This window comes from Podarcis cretensis, assembly GCF_951804945.1.
Source record: "Podarcis cretensis genome assembly, chromosome: 18".
Taxonomy (NCBI): Eukaryota; Metazoa; Chordata; class Lepidosauria; order Squamata; family Lacertidae; genus Podarcis; species Podarcis cretensis.
This window is the reverse complement of record NC_137188.1, coordinates 8,763,938-8,786,119: the sequence shown is the minus strand read 5'-3', so window position 1 is coordinate 8,786,119 and position 22,182 is coordinate 8,763,938. Positions and strand designations below refer to the sequence as shown.

At 49.9% G+C, this 22,182-nt stretch overlaps 2 protein-coding genes across 6 annotated transcripts in view; one reads left to right on the top strand and one right to left on the bottom strand.

Moving 5' to 3' along the window:
• The window catches only part of FBN3 (fibrillin 3), a 179,171-nt gene extending 176,836 nt beyond the window's left edge, over positions 1-2,335 (top strand). For all 4 annotated transcript variants that reach the window (XM_079960394.1, XM_079960393.1, XM_079960391.1 and 1 more), the window contains 2 exons: positions 53-224; positions 909-2,335. In XM_079960394.1, coding sequence (XP_079816520.1) covers positions 53-224; positions 909-1,283 — 547 coding nt within the window. In that variant the 3' untranslated portion in view covers positions 1,284-2,335. The remainder of the gene's footprint in view (positions 1-52; positions 225-908) is intronic.
• Positions 2,336-9,569: 7,234 nt separating this feature from the next.
• CTXN1 (cortexin 1) lies at positions 9,570-20,320 on the bottom strand. Of its 2 annotated transcripts, XM_079961065.1 has the most exons (3): positions 19,937-20,320; positions 12,061-12,170; positions 9,570-10,393 (listed from the first exon to the last, which is right to left on the bottom strand). In XM_079961065.1, exon 3 carries the CDS (start codon positions 10,297-10,299, stop codon positions 9,979-9,981), a length of 321 nt encoding a protein of 106 aa, XP_079817191.1. In that variant the 5' UTR covers positions 10,300-10,393; positions 12,061-12,170; positions 19,937-20,320; the 3' UTR covers positions 9,570-9,978. The 2 variants fall into 2 exon arrangements, with proteins under 2 accessions (XP_079817191.1, XP_079817192.1); XM_079961066.1 differs by lacking the exon at positions 12,061-12,170.
• Between the last annotated feature and the right edge of the window lie 1,862 nt (positions 20,321-22,182).

Here is a 22,182-nt window from a genome sequence, read left to right as displayed (position 1 = left end):
TATGGTCCGTGACAATCCCCTCTCTGGTGCTTGCTTGCTTTTTGAACTGCAGGCACTGTGTATCTGGGCTAGGGTTTGGCAAGGAAGCTTACCTCCCAGCGCCCCTGGAGGAGGAAGATGAGGAGAATCTGCTGTCGCCCGAAGCCTGTTACGAGTGCAAGATCAACGGCTACCCCAAGAGAGGGCGTCATCGACGGAGCGTCAATGGCACCAACGAGCACCAGGTATTTGGGGAGGGGAAGGTGGCGGGTGGAGGGAGAGAGATGGGGCACCTCATAGCCGAGCAGAGATGCTCTTGGGACTGGCCTTCCCAAACTCGCCTGCTCTCGCTTCCAAAGTGGAACTGGCACCTGAGGAATATTGCAGATACAGCGTACCTCAGTTTTCGTGATCTTTTTCCGGAAGACCGTTCGACTTCCGAAACGTTCAAAAACCGAAGCATTTACTTCCGGAAAACACAATACGGAAGCCGTGTGGCACATTCGAGTTCTGAAAAGCGATCAAAAACCGAAGCAGTTACTTCCTGGTTTTCGGAGTTCGGAAGCCGAAACGTTCGACTTCTGAGACATTAGAAAATCGAGGTGCCGCTGTACGGTGGATGCTCGGGTTGTGAACGTGATCCGTGCAGGATGCACGTTCGCAACCCGCAGTGGCCGCAACCCGCAGCGGTGTGCCTGCACACATGCAGGTTGTGATTCGACGCTTCTGCGCATGCACCTCTGCCAAAAGCCAGAAGTAACACATTGTCAGCTCTTTTCAAAAGTAAACATTGAACATATTGCAGTTGCAATAATTTCATTGCTTTATCTTTTCCACAACCAAGCGTGAACTTTATGAAATAAATAGCCCCTCCCTGGCCCTTCTCTGATCTCTCTTCTCCTCCCTTTCCTCCCTCCCCTACCGTGCAGAAACCGGGCGTCAGCTTGGCCAGCATCGACGTGGCCTCGCCGGTGGTGGTGGCTCTCAACCTCTCCGGCCTGGGCCACAAGGAGCACATCCTGGAGCTGCTGCCGGCTGTGGCGCCGCTGGAGAACCGCGTCCGCTACGTCATCGCCCAGGGGAACGAGGCGGGCCACTTCCACATCCACCAGCAAGACGGGCTCAGCTTTCTACACCTGGCACGCAAGCGGGCGTCGCCTGGCACCTACCAGCTGGAGATCGTCAGCGTCCCGCTTTACCGCAAGCGCGAACTGCAACACCTGGAAGCCCTGAAGGATCACGACTACCTTGCCGGGGAGCTGGGTGAGGCCCTCAAAATGAGGTTGCAGCTCCGCCTCTTTTAACCCTGCCCTTCCCGATAGACACCAACAAAGCCAAGGGCTCAGGCTGCGCACCACCAACGACACACCCCGGGAGAATCTGCGCCTCTCCCCCCCTTGCGCCGGTACCCCCCCACCTTGCTGCCGTGGTGGAAGGGCTTCAGGGCAGCCCCCGATCTGGACCACAACGAATCCTGTTCTCCAAAACAAAAACGTATTTCAGAGGGCTGTTCTCGCCCCTGCCACACCTCCTGCCCCACAGGCGGCCTCCACCCTGCGGCCTCCAGGGAACGGCAGCGGTCCGGACCCAGCAGGCGAGGAAGCCCCCCTCCCCCGCTCGCCTTGGGTCCCCCCCCTCGTTTAACCCCTCACCTTGGCATCCCAGCGGCCCTCCTCCTCCTCCTCTGTGAGCACTGAGGACTTATTCACCTCCCTTCGTGTCAGAAGGGAATGGCAGCTTCCGGTCTCCACTGTGCGTCCGGCCCGCTATTACACTGGACTCCGGGGTTTCGTGTACGGGTGCTTCGCCTGTCGGCAACGGTTGGGGGAAGGCAGCCAGGCCTGCACCGGATCCAACCTCTGCAGGGTCCTCCAAAGTGCACTAGAGTTCCTTGGACAGCATTGAAGTGCACTGCGCCGCTTATGGGGACCAAAGCGAAGAGGCAGAGCTGCTGTGTTTCCGTGCATCTTGGAGTCACATACCTGCGCAAGGGACGGATATTGAGAGCCAGTCTAGTGTCTCTCCTTCCCTCGGCACTGTATATTACCTGCTTTAAACCTAACTGGACCTAACGCAGCTGCTGTTAAGCGTTAGATGCATGATCTGTGTCACCCCTGCAGAGCTGGCATGCACTAGAGTTAATTGAACAGCAGCCATGTGCATTGCGCAGCAAGGGAAACCATTTCCTCGTTACCTCTGCAGCAAGGAATATGCTCGACGCTCTGCGGAAAGGGAAGAGGTTGCAAACGGGGGACCAGTTGTTCTTGCGTGGTAGGGGCCAGTTTGAAAATGTGACACACATTGTGAGCAAGAGTCACACCAGGCCCCTAAATTGAGGGAGTTTAACACGCCTCCATCTGTTAGACGTTACCAGGGGCCTGTCGAAATCCTGGTGGGTGGAAATAAATCATATAGCCGTTGTGTCCTGGGTGGAAACAAGGGAGCAGACTTCGTAGATCATAAGTTGGAAGGGGCTTTAGGATCACCTAGTCCAGGGCATGGCCAAACTTGGCCCTCCAGCTGTTTTGGGACTACAACTCCCATCATCCCTGACCACTGGTCCTGTTAGCTAAGGATGATGGGAGCTGTAGTCCCAAAACAGCCGGAGGGCCAAGTTTGGCCATGCCTGATCTAGGGCAAACCCCTGCAATGCAGGAATACGCAGCAGGGAATATCTATGCGGAGATCGAACCTGCAACCTTGGCGTGATTCACACCAAGGTCTAACCAACTGAGCCAGACAACGCTTTGAGCAGGGGCAGGCACTGAACCTTATTGATGCCCTCATCAGGAGCATTCCTGGACTCCCAGAAACCAACTACAAATAATATTTTTTTGCATTTAGACAGGGGAAGCGAGCTTTCAGGGTGCTTCACGTACGTTATCTCAGTGAAACCTCACAACAGCCCTTTAGAGTAGGTCAGCATTATTGTACTCCCCTGGGGTTGAGGTGAAACATGAATTAGGCCCCTAGCAAGTCAAAGGATCCTAGAATTGTAGAGTTGGGAGGGGACCATCAGGGTCATCTAGTCCAACCCCCCTGCAATGCATGAATCTTTTGCCCAAGGTAGGACTCGAATCCAGGACCCTGAGTTGAAGAGCCTCGTGCTCTGCCAACTGAGCTATCCCAGGCTCAAGCAACCTCTCGCACAGGGCTTAAATCTTATTTTGTGGCTCTGGTTGTGCTCTCAACCGTCCAAAACACGTTTAAAACACACAGAGAGAATCCTAGGAACCGTAGTCAGTTGAGGGTGCTGGGATCTGCGGCTCGGTGGGGGGTGAACTACAGTTCCCAGGAAGTGCGCTTTGAGCGCATGGTGCAAATGTGACCTCTCTGTTGCTGCTGCTGAGGTCAGCGTCCGATTGCCAACGCGGGAACCATTTCGGACACTTGGCAGAAGCTGTGGGAGTTGTAGTACGAAACGTCTAGGGGGAACCAGGATTGGAGAAAGCTGACCTGAACCCTTCCGTGTGATCGCACCTCTTTAAGGCTTACCTGCGAACGCACCCGGTGAGAAACTAGCAAGAGCAACCTAATATAAGGAAGGAGGGTGTCAAAGACTCTCACTGTCTTGTGGTGTGCCCCATCTGAGCAAATGTGGGGGGGGGGGGGCTTCTCCGCCAACCTCAGTCCGCCCCCAGCCAGCCTCAACTTGCCTGCCTCCTTGCTGCCAGTCTGGGCTTGGCTACACCTCCCTTGGGCTCTGCCTCTTGCCTCTGGCGCCACCTACTGCTAGCCTCCCTCCCTGCGGCCACCTGCTTCAGAGCGGGGTTATTGAATTTGTAGTGGGAAACGTGTCTCCAAGAGGGGTCAAAAGACCCCCACACGCCACCCACAAGGCCTCTGCCCCCACCCCAAGCCCTTGACATGCTTGTGCCCGACACAGACCCCCTGGGTGGAGACCGACAGACTCAGGCGTTAACCCGGAAGTGCCAAAGGGCACCATAATCTTATGCAGCTATATTTTTCATTTGGGCGGTTTCCTCTTCCTCCTCCTCTTCTAGCAAGAATCTCCCTCTGATGCCTCAGGAACCTCAATGTGCCTCAGCGGAATAATGGGTAAAAACAACGGCTGCCATACGGTGATGGCAGGGGGCAAACAAATGCCAATTGATTCATTCACAAAATTCATTCACAAATTCATTCATTCACAAAATTCATTCGCAAAATTCATTCATTCACAAAAGCCCCCTGCCATGTCAGTCTGCCTGGATTTGAGGGTGTGGGAGCAAGGTTGTGAAACACCTGCTTTAAGTTTTGTCATGGCAATACCGCAGCTGTTTTAATTCATTGCTGCAAAAACTGGACCTGAAACTGCGACCGTTCTCCAATTCGGAGTTCCAGGGGTGCTGTCTTGCTCAGGTTTTTCTTTTCCCCCTTTTGTGCGCGCCCTCTGACTGCTTGACACCTCTTCAATTGTCCCCTCTGACCTCCCTCCGTTAGGTCTCCTGAGGTCCACACAGGCCTAGGGATGTGGGGTAAGGGAAGAAATTTCAATTCCATTTGCATCTCAGCAAGCGCCAATACCATGAACCGAAGCAGGACCATCCTTTGAAATCCGCGCATCTTCGAATTTTGCAACCGTTCTCCGGGCAAATCGTGCGTGCAAATATGCACGCGATTAGGCGGAAACAGCCAAAACAACAAACCAAACCCCACTTCACATTAAGCGGAAGCGCTTTCAAAAACTCGCCCGTTACTCAGAACGACGGGCAAAGCTAGGTGCGAGAAATTTGCACCGAAACGCTGCTGAGTTTTCACAAGGGGTCTTTAAAAAAGAAAGGAAGTTGCAAATGGCTGCAGAAATGTGGAGAACTGAATTTAAGATTGGGGGGAAAGAGAGCGGGGAAGAGAAACTGACAGCTTCACCCACTCCTGTTGGAACTGAGCGAAGTTGGGGCATTACCGGAGTGGAGAATCCCCTAGGACAGCGGTTCTCAACCTGTGGGTCCCCAGATGTTGTTGGACTACAACTCCCATCATCCCTGAGCTCTGGCCTTGCTAGCTAGGGGTGATGGGAGTTGTAGTTCAACAACATCTGGGGACCCACAGGTCGAGAAGGGCTGTCCTAGGAGGAGGTGGCCGGTGCTGGTCCCGTTCTGGATCCTTCCCATTCCTTTCCTCCCCTTGTTGTTGTTTAAAAAGATATGGGTGTCAGGAGGTGGACTTGGGATCCTTTAAAACTTGAAACCCCTGGACCTCCCCAGCTTAGTCCACAGCGGGCTTGGGGAGGCGCCCCAAGCCAGACCTCTCAACACGACATCCTCTCTCCTAACCAGGACGTCTTTCCTGCCTCGTTTCGTCTTCCGTACTTGTTTTGCCAAATGGTGCTTTCCCCCCTCCCTCCGATTCTTATTAATATTAATATTATTATTATTATTGATGATGATGGTAATCCATTAGCCAAGGGGCGTGGTGTTTGCGTGTGCAGAGTTGTGGTCCTGATCTCCTCCGCACCACGACCGTGACTTTCCTTCCATGCACCGGCGGAGGGGGAGCAGGGGAGGGGTTGGCCGCACACGGCACTGAGACCGAGACCCGGCCGCCTGGGGGGGCCAACTTTTTCATTTTGTATCATGAACGACGGCAGCAATAAAGTTATTTTGGGTTAAAGGTCTGTGGCACTCTCCTTGTTTCGCAAATGCTTGGAATTGACATCTCTAAAATAGGCTCTTAAGACATGCTCTTGCTTAAAGTAAAGGGACCCCTGACCATTAGGTCCAGTCGTGTCTCTATTTTCCAGGGACAGTCTCAGATTTACAGAAGCCGTCCCGGTTTCTGATTTGACCCCAGAACATCCCGTTATTCTCTATTTTCATCGGAGAAATGTTGGAGGAGATGGAATGCCTTGGGGGTACACGAATCAGCTAGCAACATTACTAACGGAGAAAAACAAATAGGTTTGCTGGGGTGGTGGTGGAGGTGGAACTCAGGAAAATTAAGGATTGTCGTAGAAAAGCAACTTCTGGGCAACAGTCTAGGAGCAGAGGCACCATTGCCAAATCGTGACCAATTTGCCTGAGTTCTAGATTCAGGTAAGTAGCCGTGTTGGTCTGATGTGGTAAAGGTAAAGGGACCCCTGACCGTTAGGTCCAGTTGTGGCCGACTCTGGGGTTGCGGCGCTCATCTCGCTTTATTGGCCAAGGAAGCCGGCGTACAGCTTCCAGGTCATGTGGCCAGCATGAGTAAGCCGCTTCTGGCGAACCAGAGCAGTGCACAGAAACGCCGTTTACCTTCCCGCCGGAGCGGTACCTATTTATCTACTTGCACTTTGACGTGATTTCGAAGTGCTAGGTTGGCAGGAGCAGGGACCGAGCAACGGGAGCTCACCCCGTCATTGCGGGGATTCGAACCGCCAACCTTCTGATCGGCAAGTCCTAGGCTCTGTGGTTTAACACACAGCGCCACCCGCGTCCTTTGCATCGCTATGGACTGCCTCTATTAACACACACATATATATTTCAAAGTAGGATTATTCTGGTTACTGCAAGCTGGCAGTCGCATTCCACATGCATCCACCTCTATTGATTTTCTGTCAAATTTGCCAATTTTTTAATGGGGGGGCAGAGAGACAGTGCACGCGAGCCCTTTCAAAACATTGCACGTATCCACAGGAGGGCAGGCGTGAAATATCTCAGCAATGGCTGGGTGTGCTGAGATCAAAGAGGAGGCGACAGGCAGCGTTAGCAACAAAAGGCAGCTTTATTTCGTGGTGAAAGAGGTGCTGGTACCCTTCTTATAGAAATAGCTCCCTGTCCACAACACACAGCACAGAAGAGGCCCAAACTCTGCCTCAAAGGTGAACTGTGGCCTGCACAATTCTTCCCAGAGCCCCTTGGGAAGGGGAGTTTGCAGGATACTAACCTCCCTCCCTTCCACAGCCCTGTCCCAGTTTTCTGCCACCGCTGGAGGAATCTACTCCCTAACCCTCCCTGCGACTCCTGTTCCTTCCCCGCCCTCCCCATTTAATTTTTATTGTGCTGCACCATTTCTTAAACAAATGAACCTCAAATTTAATACCCATTTAAATGCTGACCTTTTTTCCATGGTGTTTCCAGTTCCCCCTTCCACGCTGCGTTGTACTTTCATCTATTCCGCAATTCCTTCGTTACAATTATAATCGCATTTCTAACGCTGCTTGTATTTTAAACCTGCCTGCGATTCCATTTAACATAGGATGTTAACAAGGGTCTCACTCTTCAGTATAAAATTCAGCTCTTGACCTCTTATTTTGCTATCACCTTTGCCATTTCCAATACAGCCGTACGTCGGAAGCCATTCCAGAAGTCCGTTCAACTTCCAAAACATTCGGAAACCAAAGCGCAGCTTCTGATTGGCTGCAGGAAGCTCCTGCAGCCAATCGGAAGCCGTGGAAGCCACGTCGGATGTTCGGGTTCCAAAGAACATTCGCAAACCGGAACACTCACTTCTGGGTTTGCAGCGTTCGGGAGCCAAAATGTCCATGTACCAAGGCGTTCCAAAGTACGACTGTAGTCTGTTAGTTTTAAAAGTCCTTATTTTACGGAGAAAACTTTTTTTCCATTCTGCATGCGTAAGACTCCGGCCGACGGAGGCTTCTCCCTAACCATCCCTATGGCTCATGTTCCAAGATGGATTTCGCTGGGGGCGAGAGAACTTTCCCCACACATAATAATAATAATAATAATAATAATAATAATAATAATAATAATTTATTATTTATACCCCGCCCATCTGGCTGATTTTCCCCAGCCACTCTGGGCAGCTCCCAATCAAGTGTTAAAAACAATACAGTGATAAATAATAAAAACTTCCCTGAACATGGCTGCCTTTTAAAGATAGGATAGCTGCTTATTTCCTTGACATCTGATGGGAGGGCGTTCCTCAGGGCGGGCGCCACCACCGAGAAGGCCCTCTGTCTGGGTTCCCTGTAACCTCACTTCTCGCAGGGGGGGAACCGCCAGAAGGCCCTCGGAGCTGGACCTCAGTGTCCGGCCTGGATGATGGGGGTGGAGACGCTCCTTCACACACTCCCCAGGCCCAGAGATCAGAGACGGTGTGGGCTGCCCGGACACCACGGACTCACACATGACCTACCAGGGTCGACGCAAAAGCAAGCTGGTTGGGACAAGAGTTATGGGTGGAAGAGAAAGATGGAGACGAGGGCTGCCTCACTGCACGATTGGGAGACTGAAACATTCCTACTTTTGGGCGCAAGCTAAGATTTTGTTTTATTTGGTGAGCCAGAACCACATGGATTACTGTATTTTTTGCTCTATAAGACTCACCTTTTCCCTCCTAAAAAGTAAGGGGAAATGTGTGTGCGTCTTACGGAGCGAATGCAGGCTGCGCAGCTATCCCAGAAGCCAGAACAGCAAGAGGGATTGCTGCTTTCACTGCGCAGCGATCCCTCTTGCTGTTCTGGCTTCTGAGATTCAGATTTTTTTTTCTTGTTTTCCTCCTCCAAAAACTAGGTGTGTCTTGTGGTCTGGTGCATCTTATAGAGTGAAAAATACGGTACTTGTCTTTCCTCTGCTTCCTGAATTTGGTCTTCTGAATAGCGCTTAAGCAGAGACATACAAGAAGTGGCTTTATACCAGCACGGACCATTTGTCTGCCAAGATACACTGGGGACAGCCAGCCTGGCAGCTTCCAGATGTGGCTGAACTACAACTCCCAGCAGCCAGCACGGTCAATGGTCAAGAAGGATGGGAGTTGTAGTCCACCCAGGTCTGCAGGACCACAAATCCTCCATCATTTTGGACTCACAGCTGTCCATGGAGGCGCAGGTCAATTCTGTGTGCAGGACAGCTGTCTCCCAGCTCCATCTGGTACGCAGGATGAGACCCTACTTGTCCAAAGACTGTCTGGCCAGAGTGGTGCATGCTCTGGTTATCAGTATTATTATTATTATGGAATAAAGGTAAAGGGACCCCTGACCATTAGGTCCAGTCATGGCCGACTCTGGGGTTGCGGCGCTCATCTCGCTTTATTGGCCAAGGGAGCCGGCGTACAGCTTCCAGGTCATGTGGCCAGCATGACTAAGCCGCTTCTGGCGAACCAGAGCAGCGCACAGAAACGCCGTTTACCTTCCCGCCGGAGCGGTACCTATTTATCTACTTGCACTTTGAGGTGCTTTTGAATTGCTAGGTTGGCAGGAGCAGGGACCGAGCAACAGGAGCTCACCCCGTCACGGGGATTCGAACCGCCAACCTTCTGATCAGCAAGTCCGAGGCTCTGTGGTTTAACCCACAGTGCCACCCGCATCCCTTACTATGCAATAGGAGATCCCTATTTCTATCAGAGAAATGTTAGAGGGTATGGAAGTTGACAGCTTTGGTTTCCAATCCAAACCAATTAAGCCACCTTCAATTCCCGTCCTCTCTCGAGACCTCAGAGCTCTCCTCCACCCCTCGCTGTCGAAACATTCCTTCACCGCCACCCCATGGCACTTCCCCACCCTTTGCCCACCCCAATCCACCCCCCTACAACTCCCTACCCCCCCGACACAAGACATTTCAGGTCACGGCAAAGGTGGCACCTGCCTCTTCCCCTGTCTAGCGACACAGAAAATGGGCAAGGAGTTGGATCAGTTCTGAGATTCAAAGCGGATTTCAAAGGAAATTCCAAACAGATTTTCACACACACACCCAATTTGGTTCGGAGCACTATTCAGTTTGTCCCGAAACCGTGTGGTTTAGCATTTATTTCACCTGCGCTGAGAAGCTCGGCGGATGCCGTGTTTGAAACATAGCTGTCAACATTTCCCTTTTTTATTATTCCGAATAGGATTCCTCACAAGAAAAGGGAAATGTTGACAGCTATGGTTTGAAACGGGCACCTTCCCATGGTTGCTTACGACCTCACGAAATGGAAAACTCCCCCCCCCTCCATCCCTGCCCGTACCCAAATAAAAACCCCACTGCCCCCCTTGAAAACAGCGACTTTGCTTCCCCAGGAAACCCTGCTCCAGAAGATGCCAAGGTTTTCCCCCCTTTCGGACATCAGGCCTCGCCCGAGCTATACCAGGGCATAATCAAACTGCCCCCTCTCCAGCCCTTCCTTGTGGTCAGTCCAAGATGAAGCGGGCATCCTGCTATAAGGGTCTAGCAAGATGCGGAAGCAGCGGACCATCAGCATCACCAAGAACGCCAACAGGAGGATGACGAAGGCAAAGACCGTCTTTTGTTCCGCGTCCATCCCGAAAGGGCTGGGGACGGGCTCCACTCGCCCCGGGGACAGGAGCTCATAATCCAGCGTCGAAGTGTTGTCCATCCCAGCAGCACGGCGAAAACTCCTCGCCAAGGGTTGTGTCAGGCAGCAAGCATCTTCCAGGATCATGTGTGTGTGTGTGATTTTTTAGGGGTGAAGGAACTTCCCTTCCAGTGATCTACTCCATGACAATGTCGGGCCGCTGACCAAACACCCCAGTCGCCTGCGGAAATAAGAGGGTTGTTTGTTTTATTATTATTAAAGTGACAAACCTAGACAGCATCTTAAAAAGCAGAGACATCACCTTGCCAACAAAGGCCCATACAGTGGTACCTCGGGTTACATACGCTTCAGGTTATACACTCTGCTAACCCAGAAATAATAATAATAATAATAATAATAATAATAATAATAATAATAATTTTTTATTTATACCCCGCCCTCCCCAGCCAAGGCCGGGCTCAGAGTGGCTTACAAGCAATAATAAAAACAAGATGAATGATTACAACTTAAAAACAAAAATAAAATACAACATTAAAATAATGGAACATTAAAATATTAAAATGTAGCCTCATCTCAGGAGGAGAAGGAAAAGAAAGAAAAAAAGAGAGGGAGGGAGGGAATCAAATAGTGCTTCAGGTTAAGAACTTTGCTTCAGGATAAGAACAAAAATCAGCTTCCGGTGGTAAAGGGGTGCTTTAGGTTAAGAACAGTTTCAGGTTAAGAACGGACCTCCGGAACGAATTAAGTACTTAACCCGAGGTACCACTGTATAGTTAAAGCTATGGTTTTCCCAGTAGTGATGTATGGAAGTGAGAGCTGGACCATAAAGAAGGCTGATCGCCAAAGAATGGATGCTTTTTGAATTCTGGTGCTGGAGGAGACTCTTGAGAGTCCCATGGACTGCAAGAAGATCAAACCTCTCCATTCTGAAGGAAATCAGCCCTGAGTGCTCACTGGAAGGACAGATCCTGAAGCTGAGGCTCCAAGACTTCGGCCACCTCAGGAGAAGAGAAGACTCCCTGGAAAAGACCCTGATGTTGGGAGAGATGGAGGGCACAAGGAGAAGGGGACGACAGAGGACGAGATGGTGGGACAGTGTTCTTGAAGCTACGAACATGAGTTTGACCAAACTGCGGGAGGCAGTGGAAGACAGGAGTGCCTGGTGTGCTCTGGTCCAGGGGTCACGAAGAGTTGGACACGACTAAACGACTAAACAACAACAACAAAGTTTTCTTGGAAGGAGGGTCTTTTTACCATATGTGGTGGTAAAAGCTTTCTGGGAAATGATATCTGGTATCTTCGAATATCTGGTACTGGCAACTAAAGAAGTGTGCATGCACACGAAAGCTCATACCCATAACAAACTTAGATGGTCTCTAAGGTGCTACTGGAAGGAAGTTTGGAAATGTTAAAATGATTGTAAAACTAATGAAATGTATAAACTTTAAATAAATATATATATAAACTTTTTTTTAAGTGAAGTCGCAAGCAGGATTTGAAATCTGGGCAGCGGAGGAGAAATGACCACAATTGTAAAATAGTATGAGATTTAGATTTATGCTACATAATGCAGTGGGGGGGTGTAAATAAGGGTGGGAAACAAGGGGGCAGCTGCCCCCCAATTAATCAATATCCATAAAAAATAAATGCAAATGTGAGGTTCTTCCCCCCCCCCAAACAAAAACCTGCTCCCCCTAACGAAATTCCTGGCTACACCCACAGTGGGAAGTCAAACCGTTAAGAGAAACATGTACAGGTATTAATGTTGATTTGTTAAAATTTCTGAAAGGTAATAAAAAATCAATATAAAAAGAAAGGAGGAAGAGAGAGAGAGAGAGAGAGAGAGAGAGAGAGAGAGAAGTGAGGGGAGATTGTATGCCCCCATACCTTCCAGTTGTGCTTCCAGAAGGCTAGCAACTCTAGAACCAGAGGAAAAAATACTGCATCCAATCTCTTCTTCTCCAACATCAGTACAACATCGTTGTCAGGCTGAGAGGCTGCAAAAGAGACAATAATGGGTTGTAAGACACCGTAACTGTGTCCCAGAAGGACCTAGTCATTTCGGTTGGAGGACGGATGGCAGCTAACAGATTGAGGTTGAACCCTGACAAGACAGAAGTGCTGTTTTTGGGGGACACACAGGGCAGGCGAGTGTGGAGGACTCCCTGGTCCTGAATGGGGCAACTGTGCCCCTGAAGGACCAGGTGCGCAGCCTGGGAGCCATTTTGGACTCACAGCTGTCCATGGAGGTGCAGGTCAATTCTGTGTCCAGGGCAGCTGTTTACCAGCTCCATCTGGTACGCAGGATGAGACCCTACCTGCCTGCGGACTGTCTTGCCAGAGTGGTGCATGCTCTAGTTATCTCCCGCGTGGACTACTGCAATGCGCTCTATGTGGGGCTACCTTTGAAGGTGACCCGGAAACTGCAACTAATCCAGAATGTGGCAGCCAGACTGGGGACTGGGAGCGGCCGCCGAGACCACATAACACCCGTCCTGAAAGACCTCCATTGGCTCCCAGAATGATTCCAAGCACAATTCAAAGTGTTGGTGCTGACCTTAAAAGCCCTAAACGGCCCAGTAGACCTGAAGGAGGGTCTCCACCCCCATCGTCCAGCCCGGACATTGAGGTCCAGCTCCGAGGGCCTTCTGGCAGTTCCCTCCCTGCAAGAAGTGAGGTTACGGGGAACCAGGCAGAGGGCCTTCTCGTTGGTGGCGCCCGCCCTGTGGAACGCCCTCCCATCAGATGTCAAGGAAATAAAGAACTATCTGACTTTTAGAAGACATCTGAAGGCAGCCCTGTTTAGGGAAGTTTTTATTGTTTGACGTTTTATCATGTTTTTAATATTCTGTTGGGAGCTGCCCAGAGTGTTAAGAAACCCCGGATTTAAAGGCGAATTCTCCAACGGCTAATGAAAAGCATATATAATGCCTTTTTTCCCCAATCGCCCACTCAACACCTCCTTTCCTTAAATTTTCATTTTGTATTTCATGGAATAAACAGTTCCCTTGCCAGCAAGAACTTCAACTTCATTTGGTTTGAAATACTCAATTTCATTCACGTTTATTAAAAGTCCTGTTCCCTTAGTAACTTAAAAAAAAAAATGATATTAATGACTGTATAAGACAGGGAGAGAGACAAAGAGAGACGGAGAGATGGAGATAAGGGAACACAATCAAAATGGGTTGCATGTGTTTCCAAAAGGAGCTTTTTGTCAGGGGAGAGGGAGAGGGAGAGAGGGGTTGCTATAAGAAGCAGTTTTTATATAGAATAAATATTCATAAATGCACACATATCTAAATTTATGAACCATGTGTCTGAAATAGTACAGGAGAGCCATCCTCTGCTCTGATGGTGTTTCCTGCTTGGCAGGGGGTTGGACTCGATGGCCCTTGTGGTCTCATCCAACTCTATGATTCTATGATTCTATGATTCTATGATTCTATGAAGCCATTTTGACTCTCCCAAATTGACCTCAAATATTCCTCTGCAGTAAGGGAGGCAAATGGGGAAAGCCTTCCCATGGTCTTTTTGCTTGCAAATCCTGTCTTAACGGCATATTTGTGTATGGATAAGGTTAGCCTGGTCTGAAGCTCAGCATCAAAAAAACAAAGATCATGGCCACTGGTCCAATCACCTCCTGGCAAATAGAAGGGAAAGAAATGGAGGCAGTGAGAGATTTTACTTTCTTGGGCTCCATGATCACTGCAGATGGTGACAGCAGCCACGAAATTAAAAGACGCCTGCTTCTTGGGAGAAAGGCGATGGCAAACCTGGACAGCATCTTAAAAAGCGGAGACATCGCCTTGCCAACAAAGGTCCATATAGTTAAAGCTCTGGTTTTCCCAGTAGTGATGTATGGAAGAATGGATGCTTTTGAATTCTGGTGCTGGAGGAGACTCTTGAGAGTCGCGTGGACTGCAAGAAGATCCAACCTCTCCATTCTGAAGGAAATCAGCCCTGAGTGCTCACTGGAAGGACAGATCCTGAAGCTGAGGCTCCAAGACTTTGGCCCCCTCATGAGAAGAGAAGACTCCCTGGAAAAGACCCTGATGTTGGGAAAGATGGAGGGCACAAGGAGAAGGGGACGAAGATGGTGGGACAGTGTTCTCGAAGCTACCAGCATGAGTTTGACCAAACTGTGGGAGGCAGTGAAAGACAGGAGGGCCTGGCATGCTCTGGTCCAGGGGGTCACGAAGAGGCGGACACAACTACCGGTAAACGACTAAACAACAACAAAGACAGTATGGAGCTAGATCGAAGAATGGTCTGACTCTGTTCAAGGCAACTTCTAATGCTCCTAACTCCATGTGAGCAGAAGGGTTTCAAACCAGAGCCTTTCGATGTCTTACCTGGACCTTCTACATGCAAAGCAGGTGTCCTTTTGCTCTGCTATCTCACCCTCCATGTCCCAACCCCGCCAGAGTCAATCTTATTGGCATGCAAAGCTTAACATCCCCAAACCTCACCTTGATTTGCTGCCGTCCGTGCGAAAGAACCCTAAATCTTGCACGGGGAGAACGAACGCTTTTAATAAGCGTGCCCAGGGTGCAGGAGGGATGCTTGAAATCCGGAATTTAAGCCGCCGCCTCCAGCTCAGATCGCCCTCATGGCATCTCCTTATGAGAACAGAGTTTACCATCTCTAACAACCTGCCGCCCCTCGCTGTAATCCTTCTGTTGTGTTAATCTTTAATCCTGCCCTTTGGAGATAGCCAGCGCTCCGGTTTATGGGATTAAGGTTTCATTTGGGGGAAACACGGCAGCTGATTGAAAACACCCACTGAGTCGAAAAAGAGATCCATCCTATTAGGGATAAGCTTCCCGAGTGCCTCTCAGAGAATCGTGAAGTTGGGAGGGGACACCACATTTTATTTATACCCCGCCCATCTGGCTGGGTTTCCCCAGCCACTCTGGGCGGCTCCCAACAAAATATTCAAACCACAGTAAAACATCAAACATTAAAAACTTCCCTAATCAGGGCTGCCTTCAGGTGTCTTCTAAAAGTCAGATGTCTTCTTAAGCTACCTTTGAAGGTGACTCGGAAACAACAACTAATCTGGAATGTGGCAGCTAGACTGGTGACTGGGAGTGGCCGCCGAGACCACATAACACCAGTCCTGAAAGACCTACATTGGCTCCCAGTATGTTTCCGAGCACAATTCAAAGCGTTGGTGCTGACCTTGAAAGGCCTAAACGGCCTCGGTCCAGTATCCCTGAAGGAGCGTCTCCATCCCCATCGTCCAGCCCAGACACTGAGGTCCAGCTCCGAGGGCCTTCTGGCGGTTCCCTCCCTGCGAGGTTGCAAGGAACCAGGAAGAGGGCCTTCTCGGTGGTGGCGCCCACCCTGTGGAATGCCCCCCCATCAGATGTCAAGGAAATAAACAACTATCTGACATTTAGAAGACATCTGAAGGCAGCCCTGTTTAGGGACGTTTTTAATATTTGATCTTTTATCGTGTTTTTAATGTTCTGTTGGGAGCTGGGTATATAAAAAATTATTATTATTATTATTATTATTATTATTATTATTATTATTATTATATCCAATTCAACCTCTTGCTTGGTACCTAGATACCTAGTCTCAGCTTGAAATATCTGGGGTGAAATATTGCACGCCCCTGTCCACAGCCTGACAGCTCTTACCATTAGGGACTTTCTAATATTCAGCCGATCAGAAGGTCGGTGGTTCGAATCCCCGCAATGACGGGGTGAGCTCCCGTTGCCCGGTCCCTGCTCCTGCCAACCTAGCAGTTCGAAAGCACACCAGTGCAAGTAGATAAATAGGTACCACTCCGGCGGGAAGATAAATGGCATTTCCGTGCGCTGCTCTGGTTCGCCAGAAGCGGCTTAGTCATGCTGGCCACATGACCCAGAAGCTGTACGCCGGCTCCCTCGGCCAGTAAAGCGAGATGAGCGCCACAACCCCAGAGTCGGCCATGACTGGACCTAATAGTCAGGGGTCCCTTTACCTTTACTTTAATATTCAGCCAAAATCCCAAACACACCTGATTTTTCCACCCCTCATCACCCTGGCCACCCTCCTTTGGACTCACCCCGGACCTTCCATGTCTTCTTTAAAACGGGTCACCCAGAACTGGACATGAGAAACCAGAGTAAACTGCTTGGCCAGTGTAGAGGAGAAATATTATTTCTGAACACTGGGACCCTGTCTTTCTGTTGGCATTAGTTATTTCAGCAACCAAATTGCACTGTTGTCTCACAGGTCAGTTTATGCCCTATTAAGACAACCAAGTCCTTTTTCCTGTACTCGTGGGTTTGGGATATTTCATTTTATCCCCCTAATTGCAGGACGTTTTATCTCGCTCCGAAAAAGGGGAGTTAAATGCACGCAGACAAAGCAAGGCTACGGTTAACAACACTTTTGTGAAGGTGGTGAAGTTCTGAATTATCTATTTTTCTTCTGCCGCAGAACTGACACATTCCTCTTTTTTATTTTAAAAAACGCAAATTTTGGTACAGAGTCTTTTTTTCTATGCAGCATGTCCTCCGCTCTTTCCCCATATGAACGTTACTGACGTTTGCGTATGAATCATTAGAAAGCCCCGTGCAAGACGGAATTGATCACTTTTCGCACAGTGTGGGAGTTTGGTTTTTTGGCTGATCTTCGCGTGTGAACCAGGACTCAACAAGCACCATTTGGTGCAAAGGCAGGAGGTGACGAGGAGCAAATAAATAAATCGAAATGACTCTCTGCTCCATGACAAGCCAAGATTTCAATGACACATGATGATCAGATTATTAAAAAAACAAAACAGGCAGAATTGAAAGCACAAAAAGTAATTTTGATTCAGCCTGACGCTCGGAAGATGGTGACCCATCTAGTAACGGTCCCAAGTAACACAAATGGTAGCGGGAGCTACCTGACGTTTTCTGAACCGCTTCCTGGACTGGAAAAAAGATGAACACGGATTCGTGGGTTTAAGAGTAGGCAACAGGCACCCTCCTCCAAAGGGATGCAGGTGGCGCTTTGGGTTAAACCACAGAACCTAGGACTTGCCGATCAGAAGGTCGGCGGTTCGAATCCCCGTGACAGGGTGAGCTCCCGTTGCTCGGTCCCTGTTCCTGCCCACCTAGCAGTTCAATAGCACGTCAAAGTGCAAGTAGATAAATAGGTACTGCTCCGGGGGGGAGGTAAACGGTGTTGGTCAGAGGTCCCTTTACCTTTACCTTCAGTAGGGACACGGGTGGCGCTGTGGGTTAAACCATAGAGCCTAGGACTTGCTGATCAAAAGGCTGGTGGTTCGAATCCCCACAACAGGGTGAGCTCCCATTGCTCGGTCCCTGCTCCTGCCCACCTAGCAGTTCGAAAGTACCTCAAAGTGCAAGTAGATAAATAGGTACCGCTCTGGCGGGAAGGTAAACGGCATTTCCGTGCGCTGCTCTGGTTCGCCAGAAGCGGCTTAGTCCTGCTGGCCACATGACCCGGAAGCTCCCTCGGCCAGTAAAGCAAGATGAGCGCCTCAACACCAGAGTTGTCCGCGACTGGACCTAATGGTCAGGGGTCCCGTTACCTTTACCTTACCCTCCTCCAAGGACAAATATTCCTGTTGCCTCCGCTCAAAGGGGGTCTGAGCAATGCCTTCTTACCCTGCTGAATTACTCAACCCAGAAGAGGTGGCATCTTGTTCTGGTTTGGCTCAAGGCAGCTCAGGGGTTTCAGCACCACGGACAGCTCCAAGTGAGACGCTTGCTCCCACCAAGGTTAAGAGCAACGGAGGGCCAGAGCCTTCGCTCCGAACTCTGGACAAGTGGGGTGTGCTGGTCCCGAGGCTTAACCGTGAGGCGAGGTCCGAGTCCAGTCCGAGGTCGAGGGTGCAGTAGGGAGACAGTCCGTCAAAGCTGAAGCGGGGTCCAAGGCAGGGAGTTGGGTGAGCTCAGGAACTCTGGCAGAAGAGCAGGACAGGGTGCAGGCAGGGACAGGCTACCAACAATGTTGCTCCCGCAACCTGGGACTGGGGCTGGCTGGCTGGCTTTTATCTGCCCCGAGGCATAGGGCAGCCCCGGTCCACAGGTGACTCGCCTCTCCTGGCCTGGAGGCGAGCACTCCTCCTGCGGGAACTTAGTTCCCTCCGCCTCTCTGCCCTGAGCCTCTGCAGCTCAGGAGAGGCTGGAGGGTTACCAGACCCAGAGGCAACCTCAGCTTCCTCTGACAGGGCTGAGAGTGGAGCACCTGCAGGCAATGGGTCCTCCATCACCTCCGAAGCCAGAGCAGACTCAACTGGTGCCTGCACCTGAGGATCCAGCACAGGTGAGGACCCTTCAGGCTAAAGCCCCAGCCCCGGCTCAGCTGGTTCTGGAGGTGGGGAATCCTGTGCAGGCTGGGATCCCACAGGTTCGGCCTCTGAGTCCAAATCCCAGGCCATCCCATGGAGTCTCTCTCCCCAGAGTACCTCTCCTAGACCTTGGGGGTAGGGGAAGTTAGTTTCTTAAAGGGCCAACTCTCTGGCCTGAGGACAGGCACTCTTTACATGCTCCATAGCATCCCACCTGGTCCTCTCTTTGTGCCACTGGACTGGCAATCAGGGGGACACACATGTGAAGGACCTGGAAATGCCTTGGTTCTGCAGGAGGTGGTTCTGTGGGATCCTGTCTGCCAGCGTCAGGGCTCAGGCCTGGCCCCTCAACAGTTTCAGCACCAAGGACAGCTCCAAGTGAGACGCTTGATCCTGCAAGCGATTTCCCCCGAATAAAGCACTATTTTCAGGGCTGTGACCTCGCACAAAGCTCCCAAATGTGCATTTTTGGGTGCTGTGCCCAAAAAAGCGCTTGCTCTTTTTTTTAGGGGAGACTACTTCAGAGCAACAAGTCATTCAGGGAGGCAACAAGCAACCTCCTGCTTTAGGAGTCTCAGAAACTTTTTTTTTTATGGAAAACATTTCTTCCTTGCAATAATCGAGCCATTCTCTCATGCCCTGGCACGTATCTCAGGAAATTACTGTCATATACGGCTTGAGTTGGACAGATCAGTCTGTTCCCAATCTAAGTCAATCTTGCAAGCGTCCGTAGCTTCACTCCGTCTCATTTCCAAATTAATAGTGTGTGTGTGTGTGTTTTCAACAACAAAAAAGGACAGACAAGATTTATATTCAAATACATATTTTGTCACAAAAAGTCAAAAAAGCTGCAGTCAAATCAGTCCTGCTCAGAGTAGACCCACTGAAGTCAATGCCTAACTAAAGCCCGATCGTTTCAGTGGGCCTATTCTGACTAATGTGGGTGATATCCAGTGCCAGCCCTACTCAGAGTAGACCCATTGAAGTTAATAGGCATGTCTAATTTGGCTTAATTCCTTTTAAGGGGTCTTATTAGCCAGCTGGATACAACCCCAGGCATTTAAAGACATATTTTGCGAGGTATCCCGCTAAATTAAACTCGGAGTACAGCCGCTTAAATTAGCGACCACACCAATTAATTTCAATTAGTCCTAATTAGTCCTACTCGTTTCAGTGGGTAGTCTTAACATCAGAAACTGCCTGGATACATAAATGGTTGGAAACCTAAGTATTTCTAAGGATTCATCATAAAATAAGGAGGGGATGTGCAGAATTGTACATTCTTTTGTCGCAAAATTCAGAGAGGTGCAAAATTCCAAGAACGACGATGTTCCGATCCGCTTCTAGACCAAGAGATGCCCATCACATGGCTCTGCTTAAAATACGGACCAAACCGGGTTCTCCTCCACCCGCCCCCCCTCTATTGCCCAAAACTTCTGGAGGGCGAGAAAAAAGTGTGGTACGTACCTGTTGGGCAAGGCAATGCCCGTCCATCAGCCTCGCTGCCCACTGCATGTCATCTTGAGGATGAAGGAGGCACCGTTTTTCCCTGTAGAAGACCGTACGGAAGAAAACTGTCCTTCTCAGACACCCCCAGACGGTTCCTATGGAGACACAAGCATCAATTGCAGAAGCAAAAAGGTGGCACTGGGAGAAGAAAACTCATCTTTGCAGAACTGGAGGGAGGGAAACAGCGGCTGCTGCGTCGCCCAGGGCTGAGTCGTGACTCTGGTGGGCAACACAGAAAGTCCGTGGACGAGAAAAGGAGAGGAGGGGGGTGGTGTGTCGCTTGTGGCAGCAGTGATGCTGAAGCCCATCTGTCGCTGCTCAAAAATTGGGAGTTTTTTATGGGGGGGGGGGGAAGAGTTTCATCCGCCTTCTGCTGGAATGACGAAGCCCACGACTCAGTTAATCCAAATTAGTCAGTTCGGGTTGGTTATCTTGTGGATTTCATAAGCTATAAATGACCATTATTTTATCAGCAGGTTGCATCCAGCAACCTCTTTCTGCTGTTCCTTAATTTTTTATTTTTTTCCTAAATAATAATAATAATAATTTATTATTTCTACCCCGCCCATCTGGCTGGGCTTCCCCAGCCACTCTGGGTGGCTTCCAAAAAAAATATTAAAATACTATAATACATCAAACATTAAAAGCTTCCCTAAACAGGGCTGCCTTCAGATGTCTTCGAAAAGTCTGGTAGTTATTTTTCTCTTTGACATCTAATGGGAGCTCATTCCACACGGTGGGTGCCACTACCGAGAAGGCCCTCTGCCTGGTTCCCTGTAACTTGGCTTCTCACAGCGAGGGAACCGCCAGAAGGCCCTCGGAGCTGGACCTCAGTGTCCGGGTAGAACAGTGGGGGTGGAGATGCTCCTTCAGATATACAGGACCGAGGCCGTTTAGGGCTTTAAAGGTCAGCACCAACACTTTGAATTGTGCTCAGAAACGTACTGGGAGCCAACGCAGATCTCTCAGGACTGGTGTTATGTGGTCTCTGTGGCTGCTTCCAGTCACCAGTCTGGCTGCCACATTCTGGATTAGTTATAGTTTCCAGATCATCTTCAAAGGTAGCCCCACGTGGAGCGCATTGCAGTAGTCCAAGCGGGAGATAACCAGAGCATGCACCACTCTGGCGAGACAGTCCGCAGGCAGATAGGGTCTCAGCCTACGTACCAGATGGAGCTGGTAAACAGCTGCCCTGGACACAGAATGGACCTGCGCCTCCATGGACAGCTGTGAGTCCAAAATGACTCCCAGGCTGCGCTCCTGGTCCTTCAGGGGCACAGTTACCCCATTCAGGACCAGGGAATCCTCCACACCTGCCCGCATTTCCTGCATATTCTAAATTAACTTAACTTATTCATTTATTCAACTCTTTTGAAACTGCAGTTTATTACAATAATCCTGCCAAGGTCCTTATCTGTTTACAGTGTGTTTGTAAATATTCAACAAACCATTTCTATTCTTTTTATTAAAAGTCTGCTAACTTGATTTCTCCCCCCCCCCCCCCGGTAGGTTTCACTATTTCTGCATATTCTGTAATTTTTTGTATCCATTCTTCTTTTGCTGGGACGACTTCTTCCTTCCATTTTTGGGCAAAGAACATTCTTGCCGCTGTAGTCGCACAAATTCTGGTCTGCATCAATAGGAGTATAGCGTCTAGATCAAGGGAAGTAATAGTGCCACTGTATTCTGCTCTGGTCAGACCTCACCTGGAGTACTGTGTCCAGTTCTGGGCACCACAGTTCAAGAAGGACACTGACAAACTGGAACGTGTCCAGAGGAGGGCAACCAAAATGGTCAAAGGCCTGGAAACGATGCCTTATGAGGAACGGCTAAGGGAGCTGGGCATGTTTAGCCTGGAGAAGAGGAGGTTAAGGGGGGATATGATAGCCATGTTCAAATATATAAAAGGATGTCACATAGAGGAGGGAGAAAGGTTGTTTTCTGCTGCTCCAGAGAAGCGGACACGGAGCAATGGCTCCAAACTACAAGAAAGAAGATTCCACCTAAACATTAGGAAGAACTTCCTGACAGTAAGAGCTGTTTGACAGTGGAATTTGCTGCCAAGGAGTGTGGTGGAGTCTCCTTCTTTGGAGGTCTTTAAGCAGAGGCTTGACAACCATATGTCAGGAGTGCTCTGATGGCGTTTCCTGCTTGGCAGGGGGTTGGACTCGATGGCCCTTGTGGTCTCTTCCAACTCTATGATT